This window comes from Lonchura striata, chromosome 3, assembly GCF_050655825.1.
Source record: "Lonchura striata isolate lonStrDom1 chromosome 3, ASM5065582v1, whole genome shotgun sequence".
NCBI classification, from domain to species: Eukaryota; Metazoa; Chordata; class Aves; order Passeriformes; family Estrildidae; genus Lonchura; species Lonchura striata.
Window position 1 is genome coordinate 43,785,229 of NC_140705.1, and position 19,125 is coordinate 43,804,353.

A 19,125-nucleotide genomic window follows, 5' to 3' on the forward strand; every position below is an offset into this window, starting at 1 on the left:
TAATGATTAAAGATACTTTATTGTCTACTAATTACATTGATCACTGTTTTGCCACGTGCATGTCCTCCTTCCAACTTCAGAAAGGCCTCTGGTACTTCAGAAAATGAGAAGACTTCATCAATAACTGGTTGAATCTACAGAATAAAGAAAAAAAGTATGAAGTAATGTATCACCCTCACACTTCAAAACTGTATGAAGAAGGGGAGGAGGTTTCTTTATGGTATTTAGGACAGAACTTGCCATGCTGCCATGTAGCCACCAGCTTTTAAGATTTTTCAGGGATACTTCTGCATCCAGAAGAAGGCTTTCTGCTGCTCTTTGCCCAAGTTTTAAAACACCTCTACTAGCACAGTTTGGACCCTTACTTGGGGCCTCTACCACTAATGTCACCATATAAGGCTCTAACTTCTACATCCTTTCAAAAACTGACACTCTGGTTTAATTTTTTGTTGTCCATAATGATATACTTACAGAAAGAACATTTTTTTCCTCATATTTCTCTAACAGTTTTCTTGTTAAACTCAAGAATTCTCACGTTAGATCTTTTAAAGATACCTATAAATCTGAAGCCTGTCTGCATCAGTACATGGCTTAGTACCCTCAAAAGACCACAAATGAAGTACAAAAAAATGTTGCTGAATCATTTAACTACACTTGAAAATTCAGCCACTGTATATTCCAGGAGGCATAAATCATTATTAAGCTCAGCTTGCATCAACTGCTATTTTGACATTAATTTTGTAGAGTGGCCTTCTGGATTGTTTTAGACTGATTTCTAATAACAGTTAAACTACTTATTCACTTTCCCCATTATTAACTAAGGAGCCTGAAACCCCTATACGCATTTTCTTTAGATGTCATAGTGTACCAACAGAAGCAGAAGAAATGTCAGCTCTTCTGAAAAATATTTGTCACTGCTGGTCCAAGGGAAGAGGTTATTTTCTACTGTCAAGTTCTGAGTCAGCATTCCAAGTGCCAAAATATGATTTGTCTCCAGAAGTACTTCTCACACCTCCTGCCAAAGATCTGCCTACCCTGAGACAGGTCCTTTACCTTGGATCCTATAACAGCAGCCCAGTGCATGTCCTTGCACTGATCCTAATCCTCTTATCAGAGGAAAAAATGACCAGTACATGAATCTGCAGCTAGGGCTTGCAGTGATGAAAATTTGAAGTACCAAAGATCCAAACCCACTATTTACAGTGCTAGAAGAAGATCCTTTTCACTTGTGTCAGGGAAAAAATATCTTCTGCATTATCTTTATATTAGGGTGAGCATGCACCCTCTCTTGTTAACTAAGCCAGAACTGGTAGTTTCTCTCTGCTGGCAGGATATGCATTGTGCTAGACAGAAAAGGAATACTGCAGCAATAAGGACACAAACACTTTCCAAAAAGCTGCCTTGCTTTTACCACACAACAAAGGTTTTGCTTTCAGATACTCTCAGAACTGCTTAGAAGGCGAGTGTGCAGCACCATCAAGGGAATGTTTTCATACACACACTTTCCTAGCAACAGAGCTGATCACCTAGCACCCTCCCGAACAGCACAAATGCTCTATGATAATTGTCCATGCTCAGGGAAGTCCTTTTCTTAGAATTCCTCGTTTTCTCTTCATTTATACATTGTGCCTTACCTTGATGTTCACTCCTTGCACTTAAAGAACTACTGGCTTTGCTTATATGATAACAGTAATCCAAGACATCAGTACTCTAACTTGCACCACAGTATCCCCTAATATCACTTGATTTTCCTTTTTATTTTGTCAAGGGAAGCTTAGGCATAGTGTGAAACTTTACATGGCAGAAAATCAGGAATGAATGAACCCCTTCCAAAGAATGCATTAGAATTTGCAGACTAATCACTTTGAGAGCAACTGTGCAAATAGTCACCAAGTGCCTCAAAATTGCCATGCAGCAAGGTACATGGCTTAGTAATTTCTCTTGTTCTGCCTGGACAATGTCTGTAAACCAACCCCTAGCAAAAGGGGTAGCAAAACACAACTGAGGAACCACAAAGATAGCCCAATGTGGAAGAAATGGTGGATATAAAGGATCATGTTCAAGACAAACTCGTGTCTGGTCAGCATTCAGCATAGAATGGAAATGTTGTCTTGGACATCAGCAAAGAGACATGGACTCAAGGCAGCAAAAACACTGAATTAGACAATGGTTTGGGGTAAACTGAGCATATGAGTGCAGCTGCAGCTGCTATGACCATCAGCAAGATGAACGTGCTGCTGATCAGTACTGACTTTTTTGAAGGAAGACCAACCCTTGCATTCATAGCAGATGCTTGGGAAAACACAGTTTGGGAACTTTGTTGAGCCAAGCACTTGTACAGTACTGATTGTTAGTGTCAGTTGTGTACAAAGCTGTGCTTCAATTAAGAGGGAAAAAAGAGATACAGAAACCCAGCCTGCTGGTGCATGGACACAGATGACCCAGACAAGGCAGCAGGCTTGGAGGAGAGGAAAAGTGTTCAGGGAAGAAAGCAGAGCAGCAGCACAAGGGATGTGAAGTTCAAGGGATTCCGGGGAAAGGCAGAAGTTAATTTCAGACACGTGCAGCAACTGAGAAAACATGAACAAGACATTCACTGTTCTGCTAATCCACAGTCCCTTGCTCTAGGTTACAACTTATAACTCTGACAGAGGTATGTTACAGCCTCAGTCTGTTGGGTAGAGTTTAAAACATTGCATTTGGAAAAGTGGTGACGCAGTGATTCAGAGGAGCCCTGAATTCAGTCTCACAGTTCAAAACACCATGTGTATTGCAGCCACATGCTCAAAGCTCATCTGCTACATCGATGTAACCTCTAGCTTCATTTAAATGCTGGCTTTAGGCAGTGCTATAGAGAGACATGAATACCAAATTGATGATCCTGGCAATCTAGAGCATTAAGCATTTTATCTGGCTGGCTGGACAGTCCCATTGTTTGAATAACCCTGAAAGGGCTGACCATGTTGCAGCACAGTGATTCACTCAGCCTTTACCATAATCCACTGACTAAGATAAAATTTCTTCCTGTGAACAGACAAGCAGGGGAACGTCTGCTGTTTGTTGAATATGTGATAATAAATGGAGATTAACTGGATAATAAAAACATTGCCTATTTACAGCCACGCATCAGTTCCTTGCCAGAGGACACCTATTTGTTCACGGAAAAGGGATTAAACTAAAGTCTAAGAGAGAAAGGATTACACATACCCACATTGAAATGTTTATCTGAAAACAGATTGGGCCTGAAAGGTATTTTCTTCCTCTTCATTCTCTCCAATGCAGGACATACTATAGCAATGAATCTCAGGTCTCTTGAAATGAACTCATGTGTTTGAAAAAATAAAAAGAGTAATCACTGATAGTGATTAAGGCTATCCTACACACATCACAGAGGGGTGTCCCAGCCACTCCAGCTCTGAATGCAGTAGACAGTGAACAGCACTGGCAGGAGTTGACTGGACAGCAGGAACACACTCCTGCTCATAGCAAATTCAGGCTCACCCTTGGAAGTCCCACTTTCTGCGTAGCAAGGACACAGTTTTAGTTTATCAGAAGAGGAGAAGTGAGGAAGAATGAAAGGAAGGGAGAGGCTTCGACCCTCACAGTAGCAACAAGTGACTCCAATAAGTGTGGAGCTTTTTCCTGCCACTGGAGGGAGAGCAAGAGCCTTGAACGTCTCAGGAGAGCGACGAACTGAGCCCAAGCCTAGTTCACAGCGCAGAAGGACAAAAGTGACGTCTCTCAAAGGACAGTAACAGTGCACTGGCTCTCTTCCAGGTCTGCGAAGGATAGCCGTGTCAGAGCTGCCCAGCAGCCTTGCCTGGGAGAGTGCCTCCCTCCCAGCTGCTGCCTCCCTCCTTCCCATGCCTTGGTGAGGCTGCTCAGGCTCCCAAACACCAACCCTCCAGGAAAGGAACGTGCACTTGCAGAGAACAAAAGCTGGGATGTGCTCTACCAGACATCAAAGTCCTCCCGAGGGCTTGCCGTAATGGAAAAGACCTGCTTGCTGATTTGACTAGCTGATGAAAAGACAAAGGTCATCTTCCTCCAGAAATTACCACCAGGCTTAAATGTGGTCCATGAGCACAAATGCACAGCTTTACAGTCTCCTTTGGTCATTAGTGAGTCTCTCATCAATGTCAACAAGAATTGTGAAGAGAAATCATTAAAAAGAACAGTCCTTGTCCTGGAACTAAACAATTGGTTATCCATTTGTTAATTTATTATCATCCTATGGGGAAAAAAGATGCTGTTTTGGGACACTCCTACTGTAGCTGATCATCTTCTCTGCTGTAGTCATGTTCCATTCTCCCTGGATCGTAATCTCACTCTTTTCTTCTTTCTTTCTTTCCCTAAAATGGCATGCAACAATGTGTGCCAAGCCTCATATTGATTGCCAACAGCAAATTCTAGGGTCAGCTCTCACTGAAGACAAAGAATTAAGTTCTTACCTTCTGCAACAGCTGGCTTGGGTCACATCTGGAACAGATAGCTTTGCAACTGCACGGTATCAGCATAGAATCGTAGGATGGTTTGGGTTGGAAAGGACCTTTACAGGCCATTCAGTCCTAATCCCCTGGCCATAGGCAGGGACCCCTTCCACCAGACTGCTCAGAGCCTCATCTTTCAATGTTTTGTAAAAAGCTTTCCTTGCTCTTTTTAATTAACTTGTACTTCAGAGAATATGCACTTTCATCCAAAAGCACATTAAAGGACAGCACATACATTATATTTGTGCCCCGAATACCTATGAGAAGTAAAACTGAACCAACAATACACCCACAACAAAAATGGCACTGCAGTGGTTAAGATGTGGGAATGGAAGGCAAGTGTTCCAGGGTCTAATCCCACAACCTCTTATCAACAACTGTATTATCAGGTCTTACATGTTTTATTAATAAGCCAAAGTACATTCTTTAATATCAAATCTCTAACAGCAGCCCACAGGAGCTCATATACATAATGTACAATTATTAAAATGCTAGCAGACAAATCCCAGTTAAGCAGGCTATCAGGGCACAGTTCAGAGTGTAAAAAAGGCTTCAAAATCTCTTGTTTGTTAATCAGCCCAGGCAGAACAACTTCTACAGAACACAATGAAGAGCAGTAAGAAACTGGGACAGGCCCAGAACTGCAATGTGCGCCAGCCTAGCCCAAGCTTAAATCAGTAGAAATAAGGAAAATCCTTGGTTTAGTTACGTACTGGACCATGCTAAAAACCTGTTAACTAAAGGCAAGTGCAATTAATCTCTTCTAGAAACCCTGGTAAGGCACATTCTTCATAGTTATCCTGATATTTATGCTGGTAATTAAAGCAATCTAGATCAATGTTACCATATACTTAAGACAGAACCAACTTTGGTACAGTTAAATATAAATACATATTTACATATGAAAGCATATGATATGTAGAGATTAGAAGATTAGTCCTGCACAATCCACATTTTCCCACTCTCAGGAAACTAAGCTCACACCAGACAAGGGCTGCCTTGTCTGCACTAGGCACAATTCCCTCCTACACCTGGAGCTCAGAACACCAGGACTGACTTACCACACAATTTACAATTACATCAGGTTAAGGGAACACATCTGATTAAATGCCTGGTAGATGATGAGGAATTTTTTCCAGACCTCACTGTGGAAAACGGAATTTACATATTGAAACTGTATTTCCCCACAGTATACAAAATTTCCATTGGTGCCCTTCACAGATACTTTAAGATGTATCATGCACACAGCTCAGCACACATGCAAGCTACCATGTTCTGGAGGAAAAGGAGCAGGCATGTTTTAATAAAAATCACATAGAGGTTCTTTTTGAAAGAAAAAGGGCAGAACAGAGCTTTTGGCAACCCCTCCTTGGTCAATATCTCTGTGTTCTAGCCAACCAACCTGGCAAACAAATGCGCTGCAACAGAAAAACACAAAATTAAAAGCAAAAAAAAACCAAAAAAAAAACAAGCTTTGCAATTTAGCGTGAAGAAAGATGGTCATCAGAACAAGCATGAGTGACAAAAGAGAGTGGGAAGAAGGACTGAAATCTAGTTAATTGATGCATTTAACTCTAGAAACCCCTACACTTAAGCACCCTAGTACAAGTTTTCAGAGAGACTAAAGCAGGTACCACACAAGGGCAAGTTCTCAGGTATCTTAGGATACCTGAGCACAGTCAATAAAGTCTGGAATTACTGTAGAGAAGGCCACACCTATAGATGCCATGTTTGGAGAACATTCAAGGACTCAGTGTTGCATTCACTGTTTGATATTCATACAGCTGAGAGAAATGCAGTAATAGTGCAATAAGGGCCAGGGTAAAAGTTATTTGCAGAACTGTAACAAGATGAAATGGAAACAAATCAACACACAAGTTAGGACAGAGAGTCCAGAAGCTGTGATGACCTACATTAGCAGTCGGTGTAAGCCATCTTTAATCATGGTCATCCAAACAACTTTCAGAACCCATGGCATGTCAAAGTGGATGACCACATCCATCCATTTATGTTTTATTTACTTCCTGAATAGGAAAGACCAGGAACAGAAGACAATTCAATTCCTCATTTTAACAAGGTATCTCAGAGCAAATCACCAGAGGTGAATAGAGGGCATTAGCCCTCATTAGTAGATCAAAAAATTATGGTAGCAAAAGGTTATGTGATTTGTTCAGCATTGCACAGGAAGGCAGCAGCAGGGCCAAAGAACAGTCAGCATCCTGCCCTCTAAACCATAGCAGCAGGTGCTAAGTCCAAAGCATCTAGTGCCTTCAGCAAAATGTATAATCAGCACTACTCACAAATTACATTCACATAGACAGGCAGTTGTTCTTCCTATGGGTGCCTGTGTTGGAACACCTATCTAAAAAGCAAGTATCAAAGAGAATGATCTATTAATTTAATGATTGGAGACTCTGTTTGCCCTTTAGCCTTCCTTCTGCAGAAACTACTTTCACCCATCAGCCCATCTGATGCAACAATGCTCTGAAGGAAACCAGTCACCAGAAATACTGCACACACACTTGTACTGCATTTAAATAGCACTGAATTTAAATGAAAATGTCGCATTTCTGTTGGGCTGCATGTTAACCCACATCCTATTATGGTCCTGCAGGAACACACAACACACTCAGTGCTCCTGTTTGTAACACTAAGGAGTCTTCTGAGCCTGCTTTCCTCCACCATTCTTTAAAAAAGGCAAAGTAACTGCTCAGTTATGAGTTAGAGGGTTCTACCAACTTAAATACTTACATGAATTTGGCCTGCTTTTAGCAAGGACTACATGACATGTCTTTAGGAAGAAAATGCTGGGCAAGCAGCAAAAACCAAAATTGTCAATGTTAAATCCACAACACTGACCACAAATACATCAAATTAATTCCTAACGAGCCTTTCAGTGACGATGCTTCACTGAACAGTGTGCCAGATCTGTGTCCTGAATTAAAGGCTCTGGTGATTTCAGTTGTCTTAAGATGAGAATTACAATTCACCAGGAACATTCTACCATGGAAAGAGATCCAGAGCTTCCGACATGGGCTTCATCAACTCATTTGGTGGAGCCCACATTAAGCCAGTCCGTACTGGATCATAATTAACTGCTGCAATTCAAACCACAATGGGGATTCTCCATAAGTTTAGAAAATAGACAGTCTCTCTAAAATGTGTCAAGGAAATACTGCGTTTTCTTCATGCCCACAACTGTTGGAGCAACCTCCCAGCCCCTCAGTCTTGCAATAGTCTCTTTGCAAGATGTCCATCTGCAAGGCAGAGAAAACACCTCGTAAACTGAAAACAGTTATACAGTTCCTAGAACTGACTGATGTGCAGGTAAATTACACAAGAAAAATTATTCTCTTTCCTTGTACTACCATCTCATCAAATCCTCTCCTTCGCTTTCCCAATAAAGAAGGCTGTTAAAAGAACTCCTCCTCAGAGCTGACATTTTGCAAATCTTGTTCCTTGCTGCAAAGATCATCCGGGTGAAATCTGAAGAAAATTGCTTATTCTTCATCCACTGAAGGACTGAGAATCATTTTGCTTTCACAAAGGAAGATGATGAACTCATCAAAACTAACAACCTCTGTTGGTGCAGAAGGACTGTAAGGAGAAACACTGTTAAATCAAAATGATCTGTAAATGTTTCAGAGATATGCTCTTCAATGCTACACTTACTGTAGCATCTCTTTAAACCATCATCTCTTTAATTTCTTACATTTAATTCCCCCATATAATTTATTCCTGAAAAAAACCCTCTCATTTTCAGGAGCTTTCTAATTGCTCTCTTACTCACTTCATACAATCTCAAAATTAAGATGTCTTTAATAGAAAAGACTAAAATTTTCTAAAAGCCATGCATTAGTCAGAAATATTCACTCAAAGGTAACAAGTTCAACTGCATGAGCTCAATTTGCTGGCTTCCCCAAGCTTCTTGATACATATCCTTGTTTTCTGCTTTTTTTATTTCTCCTTTATTCTTTCCTATCCAAACACAAACATTTATTTTCACTTACTTATAGGAAATTTTGGTACAATTTCTCCAGTGATTCTCTCCTGCCTTTTTTCCCAAACACCTACTCTTCTGAACGGATAGTCTGTCCTCTTATGAGAACTCTTGTGTCTAAACAAGAAAGGTCATAGTCTTATTAATATCTGTCTAAATGGAACACAACTGGGTCTTATAAACTCCTGATGACAGCTCAGATGTTTACAACATTTCACAAAATAGAGTAAAATGCTGCTAGAATAATGACTCTGCAGACAGTCTGACACTAGGATGTGTTTTTGCACAAAGAACGAACGACCAAGCAAACATCTTTGTCCTCATGATCATCTTACAACCAGAAGTACATCAGGACATTCATGTATGTATGACGTACATTTTAAGTGGCATTGCAGTTCACCTGTGCAGGTTATTAAGCAAAGAACACTGATTAAGCCCTATCTCTATTGCATAAACAGCTGTTTCCCAAGAGGCTTTCATGAGCATAGTCTGCATTTGTTTTGCATACAAGGTTGAAGCAGAACACAAAACAAATTGCAACTGGCTGAGAACAGGACAAATGGTAGGAACAAAGACAAGGGCATTCCTTTTTCTTAGACACTAATAATTTAGCAGTGTGACTGAATGCAATCATAGGATGAGGATTTTCTACAGCCTCTTTCTTGACCCCAGGATTATGCCTACAGCACTGGACATAATGCAAAGCAGAGAATTTTTTATTCTTAGCAGCATCACTGAGGTGGCAGAACAGAAGCAATCAGGTCTTCAGTACAACAGCAGTTTATTGACTCATTTCCAAACTCTGGAACATACTGCATACCAAAAAAGGGGGATCAACACTCAGACTTTGAGAGATCTAAATTTTACTAATATGCACAAATTTTGAGCAGAAGATGGCAGTTCACATACTGGAAATACCAGCAGTCACTCTGCTTACTCTTCTGCTTAACTACCACAGAAAGATTAACAGCAGTTGTCCATATTCTCTACTCTTGGATAATTTCATGCTACCAAAATTCCCAAAGAGGACACTGCTGGGGCCTATATCACCACACAATCTAAAACATAGGAAATCAACTGTTCACTCCCACAATATATTTTTTAACAAGCTCATAAACCTGAAAAGATCACAAAAGCAGACGTACTCTGTCTTGGCTTTTCCCCCCCAAGTCCATTAATATTCCCCAGAAGCTTATGAATGCTCACAATAATCCAAGTCCCTATGCTGAATTAGCACAAACATCAGAATCTGCAGCACTGAAATAATGAAAAACAAGATTCTTGTCACCACTCTGCCAATGGAGATCATCTATTACCTGCAGTAACCAGAATATACTAGTTCTGTGCAAACTACGGGCAGGACGCCCAACCATCCAGGCAAAACAATTTTGAATATGCAGATACACAGCCATGTTTATTCTGCCCAAAAGAACCAAGTGAGGCCTCTTAAAACACAATTTTCATATAGAGTTCATATTCAATGATTCCCACTGGCAAAAATAAACAATCACTGGACATTACTCATTGTAATTTTGTAAGCTTTATGTTTTTAAAAAGTATGCTCAAGAAGGAGAGGGCAGAACAGTCTTAAACATTACAAACTCCTAAATTCCATGCAAAAGGCAGATGTCAGAAACTGGAACAAGCTGATTTTTAACCAGTTTTCCTTACCACGACTCATAAAATTTTATTTCTCAACAGTGAACTACACCATTTTTGAGTCCAAGGAGCATCTCTTTCAGCACAAACACCCAAGTAACCATTACAACATACCTTTCCAGAATCAACCAGTTCTGCTATTTCATCCAAACTTGGGCCACTTGGCATAAAAAATGCCCACCGATAATGGACTCCTTTAAGGAGATGCTGCAAGAAAGATCACAAATCTATTAAAATATCATGAGAGCAAACTGGAATGGGAACTAAAATTAATGACAGAATCTCTGAAAAAGTAACTGAAGGAAAAGACATGGAAATTATATGCTAGTGTCTAAAAAACCAGCACCTAAGCACATGGATTAAATGTACAGACCAGGATGTTGTGTTACCACAATAGGATCAGGGTGAATTGTGCATCCAATTGCACAAGTCAGCTAGTAGAGAAAAACAATTACCTTGTCTCTGCAGCTAGAAACAGCACTGTTTGTTACATAAGAGAGGAATGGTGTTATGTGTTCATGTACACTCGAAATAGGGGCGAAATAAACCCAGCAATGTTATACTTAGAACCTAACTTCAGCAATTGGTGACTTCATTTTCCACCATAATATCTGCCAAAGTCATCATTGTCCAATGAAAGATGGCAGCTCACATGAAAAGCATTTCGGGAAGATCTCACACACATAAGTCAAGAGTAAGTCATTACAGGAAAAAAAGGCATCATCTGCCAAAGAGAGATGATCTTTATATATGGCGTAGAATCCTCTTCATCATGGAAACACCCATACTGAGAAATAATATTACATTATTTCTTCCCCACCATTTCATTTTGTCTTTGGGCTTTCTTGAGAAGGTACGCTGCAGGACTTAAAATCCCTTTCAGCCAAGCCTTTGCAGGAATACCATAGCAACTGCTTAAAAAGCATTCATTTGGAGAGCAAGTACACAAGCATAGGGAAGAAAGAGAAAAGTTCTAAAAAGCCCCATGATCTTGCCACTGGCAGAATGTTTTAAGATCCACTTATGAAAACTAGAAAAATCAGTATCACCATCTAGACACATGAACATGAAAGAGATGAAAGACTTCCTAGCCACCCTTGACCATGCTTATTACTCTCTGGTGCTGGAACAGGATGAAGAGAATCACTCATGGAACAATGTTCTGAGAGAAAGCCTGACCAGCCTAAAGCAAATAACAAAACTGCCCTCACTTCAGTGAGGCAGAGATTTGCTGTGTTTACTATGAAACCCTGGCTGTCAGCAGGACTCACTAGGGAAGCCACATGGAAAAGGCCACAATGGAAAGCACAATAAGGAATCAAACTTCAAAGCTCCCCAAGCTACTACATACACCCAGAAGCACCACCCCAACACATTTCAGTGCAAGAAAGAAAGAAAGAAAGAAAGAAAGAATAGTATACTTAATGACATATGAGGACAATGCAACAGCTGCCTCTCCATGAGCTCTGTGACTGACATCCAAGCCACAGAAGTAGTCACTAAAGTACTACAAAATATGAAAGTACATAAGATTTTGTCAAATACCTTTAGAGTTTTGGAACCAACAGTGACTCCTGTTTGCAACATGCCATCAGCCACTCCAAGTTTGTCCATATTGATCAGGAAAGGTGTCACTAAAGTAACATATGTTGCTCCTGCCCATTTCTTCAAGAGATCTAGTGCCCACTTCTCTGTAGATCCACCAACATTATCTAGGATAAAATCAAACCTGCAGACATACAAAGAACAGGTTTAAAATCCTGAGATGGAAAAAATAACTTCACTGTAATTAAGCTAATGAATAGCAGAAATCAGCTATACTTCACATTTTTACATGTCACTGCAATGCAAAAAAGAAAATCAGCCTGCAAGGTAGCAGTAAGAAAGTCCCAAGACTTCAGAAAAGTCCCAGCTTAATGTACAATGGGATTTAAATTTACAGGTTATTGCCTATTCACTGTGCAGCAGACACAGGCTATTTATAAAGTACACTTAAACTCCAAAAAGCAAACTTAGATGCACAACTACATTCTCTACTTGCTTAAAGCCTTCTACAGCTCTATCTCTTCAGCCCTCCCACAGAGACTACACAAACAGTTATGAGCTCTAGCACTGAACAATATGGTATGTACATGTAAAAACTAGTCTGGACTCATGCCCTCAACTAGGAACAGCTCTTGTACATGCTGTACTCAATGAAAGTCAGTTTGAGTAGCTGAAATTACGTAAACAAATTATTATACTAACCCTTATTTCCTCACATCTTTTCTGTGACCCAGTTCTCAGCTTCACTTCTCCAAGTTTTTTTTTTTTTGACCTCCTTATTTATTTAGGGGTCATTTTACCTCTCCTGACAGCCCTTTTCTTCATGTGTACGCATTTAACATTGAACCTAACAATGCAAAGGATCTAAAACCTTCCCCCCATGGAATGGGTATATGCAGCCTCTGGCAAAAAGCCACAGTTTCAGTGTTCCTTCTCATTATAATACCAGCATGTAAGCCTGTGAAGGCTGAATAGGGCAATAGGGAGCTATGCACCTGTTCTGTTAAATGCACAACTCATTCTCATCTGTAAATTTCCAGCAATCTCCAGATTGCAAGAGATATGTATATACACATTTCTCTAATCTAAACAATCTACAAATATGAGAGAAAATACTTTATGCATATTAAATAGAAAAGTCCTTATTTCTCTGGAATGTCAGTTTTCCTGCTTGTCTTCCAAGAGTGTGATTTCTTGTTTAAAGTTCAGTTCATGTAACAGTTAGCTGCCAACAAGAGAAGATCATGAAAACTAATGCTCTGGAAAGAGTAGCTGACTGTGGGTTCTAAAGAGTCAGTACAACTGCAATGGGGAGGGAAGCAGGAACATCCCACTCAGTAGAGCTGACTGATAGCCTAGTTGCATCATTAAACTGCACCCCAAGACACTGTTGTTGATGTCTCTTAGCAAGGGTCACTTGCAAGAATGGGTGTTTAGCATTTGAAGTGTTCAGAAAGGCAAATTCTGCACCAATTGCAAAGTCCATCCTGCTGTACAGACAGTGTCACTGCCCTCACAACTCCCCTCAGGCCTGCTGACAATTACACTGCAGTTAAAGGGCACGTGGCTTCTTAGCACAGTTACCAGTAAAATTCTTTCATAGATCAAGCAGCTTCTATTTCCCCTCCCAGAAAGTTAACTCAATCTAGCTAAAAAGAGCAGCATAAATACCATATTCAAATACAAGTCACAGTAAACTAAGTTTAAACAGATGGAAAGATGACAAAAGCAAAAAATACTCCTGTTCCAGAGAAAAATCCCAGCCTAGTTTAAACATAGCTGCTGTGACAAGATAAATGTGATTGTTTTTCAGAGGCAGTGGTATCCAATGTTACAGATTAGAAATTTACTCCCAGTTGAGTTGCACAGTGACAAGTCGCTACTTTTTCATTATATAGTTCTTTCCTCTATAAAATCAATTTTTTATTTACCAGCTTCACTCAGGACTTCATAGATTTCTTTCAATTTATTAATGCATTGTATATTCTCCAAGATACTTGGATGGAAGCTACAAAACTATTCGTATTGCAATCACTGAAGAGAAGCACATGGAAGTGAGCTTGTCCCCGAGTTAACTGGATTAGTGTTACAATGAAATCTGTCTTGGGCATACTCACTTGCAAACTGCATTCAAAAAGGTGAATTTGCTTTACAAAATAATGCTTTAAAAATGAGGAAAAATTTAGGGACTTCTGGCAGAGTCAAGCAATCAAAAAGCAGAAGGTCTGACCACCAACTTCTTCATCTCAGGATTAAAGCAACACAAACACTCACAAGGGTAATGCTTTAAGCTGATCTTCCAGATTTCCAGATTTATAATCAACCACATCATCTGCTCCAAGCTTTTTCACCAGTGTGCTGGCATCATGAGAGCAAACTGCTGTCACGTGAGCATCCCAGGCCTTCATTAGCTAAAAACAAGTATAAAAAAAAAAGAAGTCCAAAGATTAAAATTTAGTAAAATATTGAGAATAACTTAAAAAGCCAAAGTATTATATTCTCATTATATTTATATAACAAATGAGCACCTTTAATAGGGACTGTACCAATACAGGATAATTTCTCACAAATCCCACAGACAAAATAATGGCTAGAATATTTAAGGCAGTTGTGGGGAGGGAGGAGTTGGTGTAAAGAAAAGAGTGTGGGGGTTTTTTAATGCCACTGAAAGATTGCAGGTCTCATGAAAAATAAGGCTCTCAGTTTGCCATCTGTATGTTTAGTCTACCAGCTAAACATACACCAAGAGATACTGTCCAAGTTGCCAATCTACCAAACTGGCACCAGATGTACCATTAAATATTATTAAATATGCCCTTTAATTATTTCATATTACTGCAAATATGTTAAGTACTAATAAAAAGAAAAATACGGAAGTAATCATAGGGACAGTATCAGGTTATTGTCTACTCCAAAAGCTACAGCAAAGGACTTTTGCTAATTATTTATCTCTTTTTGCATCTCATTTTTTTCATTCACAGTAAAACTTTTTACCTTTATTCCAGGTTAATTAACTTAATTCATCCAGGACTGATCAGTTGGCTTGTCAGCCTTTCATACTGAAAGTCGTCACCTGCTTTATCATAGATGAGGCAAATAGCATACTACAAAAAAAAATTCTGCTGTAAACCTCTTTAAAACCACTATGCTTATGGCCTAGTAACATGGAAAGCAGTGATGCAATCACCCAGCTTCTGTATTTTTTTATAATCTTGAGAGAAAGATTTCTCAGCATGAGATGACAGTAATTAGTATCAAAACTCCCAAATTAACTGAGAGCATGAAAGAGGATGTTCCACAACTAATGAAGCAACAAAAGAGCATGTTGACTTTCCAAAGTTTAGAGCTGCTAGAACAGACAGACAAAAGGGCAGCAGGGCAAATACAGTGAGGGAAAGTAAATTTAAGCCTCTGTGCTTTACAGCCACTGCACACAAAAGCCTGATGGCCTCTCACATCATTTGACCAACTACAGTAGTTGTGGTAGGTGACATTCCCCATCAGTTTTCCTACTGATACACTAAGTTGTGCTCATGTTTAGAGCACAGAGCTGAATGAAAGATAATGAGAACAGGTGACATATTTCAAGTTACACCAATCAAGAAATTTCCTGCAACCAAATTGTGAAATGTGATCTTACACACAACTCCTTTCTTTGAAAGTCCCTGCTTCCTACTATAAAATAATACAACATTATAAATGGAAAGCAATAAATTTGAAAATACTTTACTTTTGGAAATATAAATCATCTCGATCAGGCACACTGATCAGTAGCTTGCTATTTCTCTATTCCTTCTCTCAATTCCCTTCTGTTAGTTTTTTTCATACTGAAACACTTGAAGATTCATCCTGGGCATGCTGGATAATATTACCTGTACAGCAAATGTACCAACTCCTCCTGAAGCTCCTAATATTAATATTCTGTAAGAGAAAATTAAAATATATTTAATAGTTCTTTAAATAAACTCTGGAGTAAACTATGTATTCTGATGTTTTTTACACATCTCTGACACTGAATTATTTTTACCAAAAGACTGGTTTTGTCATTCAATGTCATTTGAGAGTGGTTAACCGTTCAGATAGGCAAAAATGTGACTTAACATTGCTGACCATATGTCCTGTGCCAAAAACATTATCTCAGCACAGCCAAAGAAACTTCCTCATATGTGCTTTCCACTAAATGCAGGCAGTGGAGCTGTCAGGTAGTAGCACTTATGTCACTCAAAAACCCTGTGCCTGTCCTCATTTTCCCAAACGTAATTGTTTGGTTTGAGACAAAATCAATTAAGAGCCCTTTCTGTCTCCTAGACTCCACTGTCATATCTCCTACAGAAAAAAAATCAAATTCACCAGCATTTTACATAAAGTGTTCCTATCTAAGTGAAAAAGTAGTTTAATATCACATTATTTAAGGAGGCTGTGAACTGCAGAACATATGGAACATAATGTTTATATAAAAGACAAAAATACAGTGAAGTACTCTCACCACTAACAAGTTTAATTTCTATTAAATTAAGATAGGTATAATTTTCTTTAGGAAAAAAGGCAGTAGAATTTTTCTAGTCCCTTCCAGTACATCTCAACAAGACCCTGTAAATTCCAGCTTGTGGGAACTGGCACACAAGCAAGAAAATGAAAGAGTATACTGCCAAATTATTAGCAATTGAGAGTTCATTTTAATTGCTAACCCAAAATTCCAAAAAAATTTAATGAAGTTTACTTGTGTGAGGACCTTACTGCTAGAAGCCTAATCACTGTTCAAAAATTTCATCCAAATATTTTATTAAATAACTAAACATCAGAAAGTGAATTAGTAAGAAAAGCTTGCAGCTCAAATTGTAAACAGTGATTTGACTTTGAATCCATTTGCTAATTCTAGGACAAAAAGAAGATCCAAGATGAAGTCCTGGCACAGAATTGGGGAACATCATGTTTTTCAGAGCTTCTGTTTGCCAGAAAAATCTCAGAATCTTCAGAAGCTGGTAAAATTCCTGTTTTAAATCTCACAGTAAAAGATGTTGAAGGAAATTGCTTTTTACAGTACAAAACTGTACTATACAATCTGGAGTTTCAGTTTACAAAAGTTCTTTGAAGTAGCTTAAGAGACTTGGCTTTGGTCACACTATCCATTTTAAAATGCTCCTTTTGTAAGTGATCAGATTCTGTTCCCTTCCATTTCACTGATCCAAGCTGCAAAATTCAGATTAAGAATATGAAACCACAATACCACAAAGCCTGCAGCTTTCAAATCTGCCAAAATGTGCTTATCCTCAGAACCAGGCTTCTAACGACAGATGCCTGGAGCAACACGCATATTTTGACTTCAGTATACTTGAAAATGCTCTGGGATCCTGCATTCAAGATACTGGGTTAAACCCATCTTCATCCTTAAAAAGGACAGTCAAAAATTAAATCCTTTCAAAAAAACCTTTTCAATTTCACTCCTTAGTTAAAAAGGGCACTTCTACTACATATTTGGGGGAAAGCTGTCATCTTAAAAGGTACAATTTACTCAGCTGATTTTGGTAACATTTTCGGTTTGGGGAGCAGCTTTTTTTAATTTTCCCCTTCAATAAAAGCCCTCAGGATTCCTTCAGGTAGAAATACTTTCCAGATTCAGTTTGTCCCTATGTTACATGGGCCATTTTCTGCCACATCTTCCAATTATTAAAACTCTCTCCACACATTGTGACTTCAAGAAAGCTCTTCATTTCTGAGACAAACTACCTCTGCACAGGAGATTCATGTCCATGTGCAGCAGCTCAACAGCACTGTCAACAGCAAGACACACAAGTAGGAGGGGGAATGTTTGAAGGTGCAGGACCTGTTAGGACAGTACTGAATGACAGATGGTGGCAACTCCCAAAGCAGGAAAAGTTTTGTTTGCACTGCCTCAGGAAAACACAGCCAGGAGAAAACACATCATAGAAACCACCTGTTTTCACTGCAAGGGTGAGCTTAGGAGTAAACTAATATACAAGTATGTGCACCATAGACCAAATTGACAAATCTGACTTGGACAGAGATCCAAAAGAACCAATTCTTTCAAAAGAATAAAAAGAACATCTGTATCCCAGGCTTTCCTCCCTTCTGACAGAGGCACAACATTCACCAAGCCCTCCATGGGGCTCCAGCAGTTCAAATGATCATAGGCAGCACATCTCTCCAAATAAGTACACCATGAGATTTGAAAGTTTAGCCCATCTCCCTGGGCCCTGCTTGGAGCTATGGTGTGGTCAGAAACGAGCATCAGAGAGGCAGGACCTGTTTCAGCTGTGTGCACTCCCCACTCAGAACATGCAGAAGGTGGGGAATGGGTGTACAGATCAAGGACTAATATTTTCTCCAGATTATAAACAATAAAAAAATTTCAGTTACTGAGTTACAGACAAGGTAACAATTGAATAAATACATCAATTTTATATAGCTGTAAAATTAATGTATTTATTGACTAAATATATCAACTTTATTTAGATATAAAATTATATGTCATTTGATTATTCCAACAAAATGTCCTAAAGAAATTTATTCCTGGATCAAGCAGTGTTTACCCTCTCAAGAAGTTTTACAACCTACACTCAATTTCAACTTCTCCACAGACAAAATGATGAAATAACACACAGACATTGAAAAAATATTTTCTTGGGGTGTTATACCATCCAAATTTTCACTGTAACCATATAGACCAGGAGTCTACGTTTGGTAGCTTACATTAACAGAATCCAGCATCTCTGCCCAACATAGATGCAAGTCTAAGATATTGCCTCTGTATTTACATAAAGAGTTTCACTTAAAAGCAATGTAAGCACTTTGAATAACTTCTCAAACTGTCAGGTTTGTTTATGTCATGCATTTTTTGAATACGGAAAGTAAGATATTTAACAGCTAGTGTTGAACAACCATATCCCCTTTCTACTGAAACAGGTCAGTGGCACACATGAGAAGCTCCAGGTATCCACAGAGAACTTCAACACAACACAGTCATTTTGAACATTTAGGATAGTAAGAACATTTAAACTTCTACAAGAATATTGACATTAATTAGAGTGGCATAGAATAAAAACTATGGAAAAATGACTGGAATTGGTGGAGGGTTCACAAACAATGAGAGCACACTTCAGGAAACTTGTAAAAACATAACCTGTGAAAGTATGTGTAGGTGGAACAGATAATCTCTCAGATCAATGCACCGCCAGAACTGGACTAACAGCAAGTGTTTCTGGTTAGCCCACACTAATGCCTTGAAAGAGGCAAAGAAAAATCTCACTGCTTTTAAGATGTCTTAACATTGCACTAAAGCACCAGTGAAGTAGCTTTCATCAAGGAATACATCTGCTTTGCCAAAATAAGACATTTTTGTGTGCATATACACCCTTCTACATAGCTATTTACCTACAACTACAGGAGACAAAAAGACTGACATAAAATCAC

The 19,125-nt window shown here is 39.0% G+C and overlaps 1 protein-coding gene across 2 annotated transcripts in view; it reads right to left on the reverse strand.

Moving 5' to 3' along the window:
• The window catches only part of RTN4IP1 (reticulon 4 interacting protein 1), a 23,708-nt gene continuing 4,583 nt past the window's right edge, over nucleotides 1-19,125 (reverse strand). The window contains exons 5-9 of one of the 2 annotated variants that reach the window (XM_021553827.3): nucleotides 15,567-15,615; nucleotides 13,969-14,105; nucleotides 11,695-11,878; nucleotides 10,264-10,356; nucleotides 1-134 (exon numbers count right to left, since the gene is read on the reverse strand). In XM_021553827.3, coding sequence (XP_021409502.2) covers nucleotides 18-134; nucleotides 10,264-10,356; nucleotides 11,695-11,878; nucleotides 13,969-14,105; nucleotides 15,567-15,615 — 580 coding nt within the window. In that variant the 3' untranslated portion in view covers nucleotides 1-17. Of the gene's footprint in view, nucleotides 8,088-10,263; nucleotides 10,357-11,694; nucleotides 11,879-13,968; nucleotides 14,106-15,566; nucleotides 15,616-19,125 lie in introns of both variants that reach the window. The other variant, XM_085576484.1, reaches the window with a different exon arrangement.